Here is an 8,030-nt window from a genome sequence, read left to right as displayed (position 1 = left end):
TAGGACCAAATTGTAAATTCATTTTACATGATCAAATTTTGCACTTTGATCAAAAAAACAAACACGTTTTAAGTAAACGAAGTTTTAAACAAACTAGTAATATAGTCCAACAACTCATTTGCAACGTTATGTGATATTACATTTATACAAAGAGGTAACTAAACAGGTCATCGACAAAAACAATTATTGGTAAAGAAATAAACAGTTACCAATGAAAAATCAAGGTTTGGAGTTTTAGATTCTATAGATGTCTACAGATTTGTATTCAGCCAAAAAATGTCAGCATCTTACAACAATGGTAAAACATTTTGTTTCTATTTTGAAAGCTTCTCCTAAGACCCTAAAAAACCTCCAAACCTGCTCTTTCGGCATTGCTCATATACTTCAGTGAGGAACACGGCAGTTAAAAACTATATAGATCTGTTATAGATAACTATTTATTTTTATTTGTTATCATTTTAAAATGGATAAACATAAACTGAGACTCTAGATTTGCATTTGTTCACCAAGACACTGTGACTCCAGCAGATGGAGGCAAAGGCCAGTTATACCACCAGTGGATTCCTTCTATTCACATTTCTTATACAAAGTATAAGAAGCGTAAATATGTCCAAACTTCGATAGTAGTAGGATATAACAGGGAATAAGTTAATAGATATGGAAAACACAATGTGAATTAAAGCAGAACTGGCACGAGAGGAAGTGTGTAGAATTCTAGGATTAACCCTACAATAGTTGTTGTCGGAATTTCAACGTTAAAACACAGTTATTGGCAGGAAAACATAATCACCATTCCAAAACTCCTCAGGCCTTAACAAACTCGACCAGACACCATCACGGCATCTACTAACTTCTGGGAAGGCGTACAGAGCAGGGCACCGCTCATAGAGCGTGCAGGAATGGGCAAGTGAAGGAAGCGTGACTCTTGGCTTGGGTTGTAATGTTATGCTCAGACGGACAGAACTGTTTATTCGCATACTGAAACAAAAGTACAGTGATCAACATGAGTGATGATCCTGGTCTCCACAGGCCAGCAAGGATCAAAACTAAAACAAAAAAAATGTCTCACGTGTGCATGAGGCAGCACCACCCACTGCGATGCTTTCAGTCTCAACAGTACGCACAAAAAAATGTCCGAAAATGTCTTCATCTACCTTAATTTAGCTAGAGAATGTAAAGTATTGCACGGACATGCATCAAAGTCCACTGGGGATAAGCAAATGCAGAATAAATATGTTGAATTTTTACTTTAAAGTGAAAAGGAAGGGGGTGCATATTCCTTTACCTATTAAAAAGATTACATTTTATCAAATGTTTTTCTTTTGTTTTAACAGTTGTGGAGTGAATGTCCACACTTATGTTTTTTCTTATTGCACTTTCAGAACATTAACAAAATCACTTTCAGCCCATTAACAATGGCGGAACAAAACCCGAACTGCAGTACAGCAGATTTATTTTGACAAATGATCTCATTTCGTTTATGATGTAACTATTAAACACATACTATAGCAAATGAGAGGAAAGAAAAGTGCTAAGAAAGCATTGAGGGAGTCGAAATATTGGCGGACGACTGAGCTGTTGGGTGAACGGATGCATCCACATCCTCGTCTCCGTCCAGGATGAGTTACTGTACCTCCAAATTTCCAGCACATCACCGCTCCTGAAAATGTACCTGGAGGGGTGCAATGAAAAATTCTCCTGTGATGTCTATGTTATTTGTTGGATTGGATTCAGGCAACAAGATGCTGGAATTCACCCCAGAAGAGAAGTGATTCACCGTGTTGTCCAGGAGCACAAGATCGGAAAAAGTGATTAAACGGTATTATTCTCATCGGAGAACAAGGAAGAATTTGTTATGGCTCTCGGGCAAAAGAATGAAAAATCAATTCAAGTCTTATTTAGAGATGCCATGATTGATATACTGGGTTCTCTAAACGGTGTTTAGCAGCGTTTCCAAAATGGAAACGTGTATTGGAAAGGCTGCGAGTCGTTGCTCTTCGGTTTACCTTAACGCAACAGAATTACTTTACACTGAAAGACAAAATTTCAAGCAAACTCGATGCATAAATGCAACCACATGAGAAGGAACAAAAAGGCATTCGGAGAGAAATCACGAACCGCAACACGAGAGGTGATTTTCCAGTAACTTAAACAGATTTGCCAGTGAGTGAAAGAGCTCACAGGAGTTTTTGTTATCGTACGGAGGCTCTCAGATATGGTTGTAAACCGTCACTGTCGCCTAGAATGTGGCAACATAAAAGGACCACTTGCATTAGCATTTAAGGGAATGGAGTCATGGTATTTGGCACAACTCTGTTACTTCTAGCGAAGCACTACGCTTTCAGAGATGGGGGGGTTTGGTGGTGGGACAGAATGAGGAGAAGAAGAGAGGAATGAGACATACAAACTGAAAGTCTCCAAACATGACATTAGAATTACGAATCGATAAAGCTCCAAGTGCAGAACTAATCCATTATCGACAATCTTTGGGAAATACAGGATGTGTAAACAGAAGTCACAATCCAAAAACAAGGTTTCTTCCAATAAACTTGAAAATCTTTATTTCTAAAATAGGTTTAAGCTACGTTCGAAGCTGAAGCCCACTGTTCATAACTTAATATGTACATTGAAAACTACAGTATGAGCAAAATTGGAAAATACATCATTAAAAAGGATTTAGAAATATAAATTCTGTCATTATTTACTACCTGCCTGTCAATTAACTCGTATCACTTTCTTTTTTCTGCAGAATACAAGAGAAATATTTAAAGGAACAGTGCTGGCAATTCAATTCTATCGTCTGGACATAAAACCAATCCAACTGAATGGATGCCGGTAACCAAATTAAAAATATCTTCTTTTGTATTCTGCAGAAGAAAGTCGTACAGGTTTGAAAGCGCAAGAGGGTGAGTAAATGATGACCGAATTTTCATTTTTGCGTAAACTATCACTTTAACTACATTAGGAATGTAACTTTAAATTGAGTGTGTTTGTTTATTCAGGGGAAAAATCTCATTTAGGATATTTATAAACATAACATAAAACAGCACATATGTTGGCATAAATACATTGCTTCATGAAGGTTGATTTAATTCACCTTCCATGAAAAGCGCCTATGACAAATGATATCAAATGCATTGAAAATTATACTTAAATGATGTCTCTTTTTTTATAAAATATTTTTTTAATCTATTTACACTTTTCTATGCAGTTCTTTATAAGCAAACTATTTCATTTCCCTTTATGTTCCAGTTATATTCATAGTCATTATATACAAAATGGCTTGATTCCCGTTTGAAGCCCATGGGAAGGGTTAGGCATGTGGAATTGAACGAATTATGCCATTTCCCCCCAGTATTCGCCGTGGATCATCGGTTGCCATGGATATTTTGTCAACATACTTGTTTGCTCGTCCCTAAAGGGCTTGCGCAAAATGGTCCACGTCAGTTCTACTCCCCCTCCCATCCTCACACGAGATGTTGTCTCTTGTAGGGTCCCACAGGGCCCCATCTTTCTCACCCTAACCGAACTGCTCTACTTGCAGGTGTGCATGTCGTTCATCGTCTCGCAGCGACGACAGCGAACGTAACAGCACCATACAAACTTGCACTCGCAGCGCTCTACATGCCGTACCACGTGTGTGTTGTAGCCCCTCCCACAGCACAGCAGGTTGCAGCCATCCGGCCCGGCTGAAGTTCTGTTACACCTGCGGCCCCTGGTCCCCGTCACGCCCAAGCGCCGGTCCTCTAAGCAGTAATTGGGCGATTTGTTGAGAAAGATTAGCTCCTCTTTGGTGATAGGCATGTGGCGGTGGTCTTTGTCCTTGCGTCTCACCTTACGTTTGAAACGGTCCACCACCTGAACGCTGGTCTCGTACCGCTCCTTCAGGTAGGCCCCCACACGCTCGAAAGCAGCTATTGTGCGCCAACATGTCTTCACGGCACAAGAACCAGACACGCCATGGCAGCGGCAGTCAGTCAACATCGTCTTGGCAACTGCCTGTAAAGATAGAAGATATGTATTTGATTGACAGATCTGATAAAAAGAGAAACAGATCTAAAGTAGATTTCAAGTTCTTTTTTATACATTTAAAACCTACCAAAAATATAAACATAAGAATTTAACCCCGTGTCTCACTTCCAGCATTTTCACAATTTGTTTTGACAAACTTCCCAGAGTTAAGGCAGAAATGCAGAACTAATTCATATCATCAGGAGAATTAACCAGGTGTGTGGAATCTTGTCTTGCTGTGAATATCCAAAAACAATATCATTTCAACGACTTCTTCACTTATTCTGCGAACTGGCAACTTCAGTAAAATAGGAGCATTTGCTTGGTTGAAGCGTTATGGAGGGCCTGCTCGCCAATTTAACAATTCTGTCTCAATAAATGTCCTTTGAGGTTTCCAACCAGAGCTGTGTTTGAGGGTTTTCAAATTTTTTCTGCAGAATTTGGTGCAAATCCTTTCTCTAATTTTCAACAAAACATCAGCGTTTAACGTTATATAAGAGCAGGTCTAGGACGAAAAAGGTTACTCATCTGATTGAAAAACTGCCGGATTCAGGAGACCTCTAGGGTGAAATCGATCAATTAGGTTTCTCATGTAGAAGCACCTATACAACATGCTTCTTAAAATTATGTTTCATTTACATTAAAACAATGATCACACCCTGGAATAATCTTATGACCTTTATTAACTTTTAGGTTAATTTTTGCAAAATACTGCATGTGATGATAATATTTTATGTAAATAAATACATGTACATGTACCCTATAGAGTTTCATCAGACGCACGCGCCTGGTCCAAAGTTAACTTCTGGTCTGTGTTTGGTAACAATAACAATTTATTTTGTATTTAATCTATATTATTAAAATTATTTATATTATTATTTAATTGCATTAAAACTTCTTTAAAAATTCTTTGCAGAGGAAGTTAAGTTTGGGTCACGTTTGTTTATTTGTTGGCGCTGAAACAGTTTATTGTAAATAATAATAAAATATACGTTTGAAAATACATTTTAACTACAAAGTAAATAGGTTAAATCCAAAAGTTGATTTCTCATTTTATATGGCACTTTTTACTGTCGTTTACGGTTTACTTACTTTTAAAAATGTTGGTAGCCTATATTTCTGTACATACTAGCAGTGCAATTTATTGTTTTCAGATTTATTTTCAGTCTGCACAGAAACACTCTTTGTAAATTACTCAAATTTGCTTTTGATGTTGGCAAGTGGCCTAACAATGAACTTTTATTCAAGAAAGTATTTTTTTCAACGCACACATTATATACACTGTCTCTTTTTCTTACAGATACATAACTAAATAGGTGACGCTTTTTCGTTCCTTTAACTTCCTTTTTTGTAAACAAACGTAATTCAGCAAGGTCATAGGTCATTTCACGCACCTGTCTCCCAGCTTCGCTGTTATGCTGGTTCATGGTGAGCAGAGCGTCTTCCCCGCGGATTGAGGTGTTCTTCACCGAATTGTCGATGAACCGACGGCTGAACACGGTCCCGTACGCGATGTCATCCGAGCAGCCACCCCACTGCCATCCTTCCGCGGGCGACCCGGTGCCCGGCAGGCTAGTATCACACGAACACTCCGTCATATTACCCGCACTGCACGCGCGAGTGACGGCGTGAACGAGTCCGGCCGCCATTATGGCGTAGACAAACGCCGTCTCTTTAGTCCCTTAAAACAATAAGAACAGAGAATTTAAGACAGACACCGATGCATGCCAAGTAGGCGAACTTATACATTTTAACAGAGGAGTGTGCGTTTTACAGTCACACCTGGAGAGACTGCGAAACCATAATGCGCAACAATTTATGGAGGAGGGTGTCTGCGTTTTGAACAGCAAGTATAGCACCGGTATGATTTATTTAAACATTTTAGGCGGTTGTTTATTTTTTATTAAATCTTGTTTGATGGAAATGTTACTAGTTTGAATGCATGCAGTCTGCGCGTATCTGGGGGTTGCCATCATGTCCAAATAAGAATAAGACGATTGTTCATCTTCATCATTACACGCAGCAGAAATTACGCGTGTCGTTACATAAAGTCAGAAATACATTTGTCAATTTAAGTTTATTCCTGTTTACAGATTTGAACTTTTGGGTTGAACTTTCAAAAGAGTTTCCAAAAAATCAAGAAGCGTGTTCTACTGTTACCGGTTGACTCTTTGTTTTATAATCACTGTAATCTTGTAGGGTTTACGGTTTTGTGCTGTTCAGGGCCAAGCTGTCCGCATGGCCAATTTAGTGTCGAAACAGTTAACCCAAAACAGATGCGCCACAGCTGCTCCCCGAATCGAATCACCTTGTCTGCATGATCAACCCCCGAATCATCTTTTAGCCCATCTAAACCGCCATAACATGACCGTGGGATTAATATATGTGCTGTATATTTTAAATATGTTGATCTCGAATTTATTTGAGTATAAAAAACCAATTTGATGAGTGGCACTAGCCAAATACAATGCGAAGTCATTTAAATAATGTAGCCTACAGTCAATGTTTCAGAATAGTTCAATACATTTACATTTTGCGTGTATACAGTGTATGGCTTTCTCAATAAAATCATGTTTATTTATTTAATACTAATATATTTTCTTTTTCAATCAAATAAGCAGAGATCTATCACTTTTTTGATCAGTCTCAGTCGTAGCACGTGCCCCAAATTTAGGCTACATTTATCACCTATCAAATGATTTCCAGACGTGCTGGTAACGATTTGTATTTTGATGAACAATAAGCAATATTTAATATTGATTTAACGTATGCATTAAAACATACCACTGGTTAGCTCGTAGCCGAACACGGTCGGGTCCCGTCTGGTCGAGCAGTTCCAGCGCTCGTGCTTGAATTGAGTCTGGCACTCGGTGATGCCCAGGCGCGCGCCCTCTTTAACGCTAGGGAGAAGATGCGGTTTGCGCATGCACAGGTCCTTTTGCTTGTTCGTTAAGGGCAAATGCGCGCATTCCGTCTTCTCGAGCACCCCTACAGATGTGAAGCCCAACCACCTGTGATGCGGAGCAGTGTGACACAAAGATCAGAACCGGTTCACCTCTCCTGTCGGCCTGGGTTGAAATGCCATAACCAGGCCCGAGGAAAAGGAGACAATTTACAAACGATCGCATCTTAAATAATGCGTAAATTCATTTTAGTAAACTAATATACCTGTAATACTTACATCCAACTTCCTTGAGAGCACAATGGGCAAACGGAGAGCCATATAAGGAATACATTGTAAATTACATTTAGTCCAAGACCGGTACTTTCCATGACCACTTCATTTATAAGAGCTGCTACTCATAAAAGTCCTAAACTGAGCGTTTGGACAAAAACGATTCATGCCCATCCACTACAAGATCTATTTATATAATCCACAAGGGGCGCGTTTAACTTCTTAAATCTCCTTTGCATGTATCCATTAAGTTACTGCTCGATCCGCCTTGGTGTTGTCCAGGCACTAACAAATGAACTTTTCCATCAGCGCACACCCGATATACACCAAACAGTTACATGCGCCTGTTGAAGAATCCCGCAACTAAACACTACCGCAGTGCGCTCCCACATTCTGATTGGTGAAACTACGTCTTAATATTCAGTAGCTTTGTCCGTTCTCGTCGCTGATTGGTCAGACTGCTGGCTTGGAGGCTGGTGAGTGAGGAAAGAGCGCAAATGATGGACATAAAGAAATCATCAGTTATCCAGGTCACTCGGGAGCACCGTGCGTTTAAAACGATGAAAAGCAGAATAACATGAAGGAATTATATATTTTTCAAATTTTGTACTTGACAAATACTTAGAGACGATAAAAAGGACACAATGAGTAAATCGTTTTTCCCCATTTAAAATATAATTTAACAAATAAAGAATGCCATTTTATTTATTTTCCACGCCCTTTTCTTCAAAAGTTAAGTATACAACAGGAAACAGGCTGCTTTAATTTATATATACATTTCGACTAAACTTAAGTTGCTTGAAAGACTATACAAATAAAATAAAAAACTCAAACTTAAAAATTG

General features: G+C 38.9%; 1 protein-coding gene across 2 annotated transcripts; it reads right to left on the bottom strand.

Moving 5' to 3' along the window:
- Positions 1–932: 932 nt before the first annotated feature.
- wnt16 (wingless-type MMTV integration site family, member 16) lies at positions 933–7,551 on the bottom strand. 2 transcript variants are annotated; one of them, XM_079454539.1, is made up of 4 exons: positions 7,193–7,551; positions 6,796–7,079; positions 5,406–5,692; positions 933–3,999 (listed from the first exon to the last, which is right to left on the bottom strand). In XM_079454539.1, the coding sequence occupies exons 2-4, from the start codon at positions 6,935–6,937 to the stop codon at positions 3,535–3,537; spliced, it is 894 nt and encodes a 297-aa protein (XP_079310665.1). In that variant the 5' UTR covers positions 6,938–7,079; positions 7,193–7,551; the 3' UTR covers positions 933–3,534. The 2 variants fall into 2 exon arrangements, with proteins under 2 accessions (XP_079310665.1, XP_079310664.1); XM_079454538.1 differs by having other exon boundaries at positions 2,541–3,999; positions 6,796–7,022; positions 7,193–7,532.
- Positions 7,552–8,030: the final 479 nt, after the last annotated feature.

The sequence above is a fragment of the Barbatula barbatula genome (assembly GCF_947034865.1).
Source record: "Barbatula barbatula genome assembly, chromosome: 4".
Classification (NCBI taxonomy): domain Eukaryota; kingdom Metazoa; phylum Chordata; class Actinopteri; order Cypriniformes; family Nemacheilidae; genus Barbatula; species Barbatula barbatula.
Note: the sequence above shows the minus strand (reverse complement) of the source record. Positions and strands in the feature narration are given on the sequence as shown.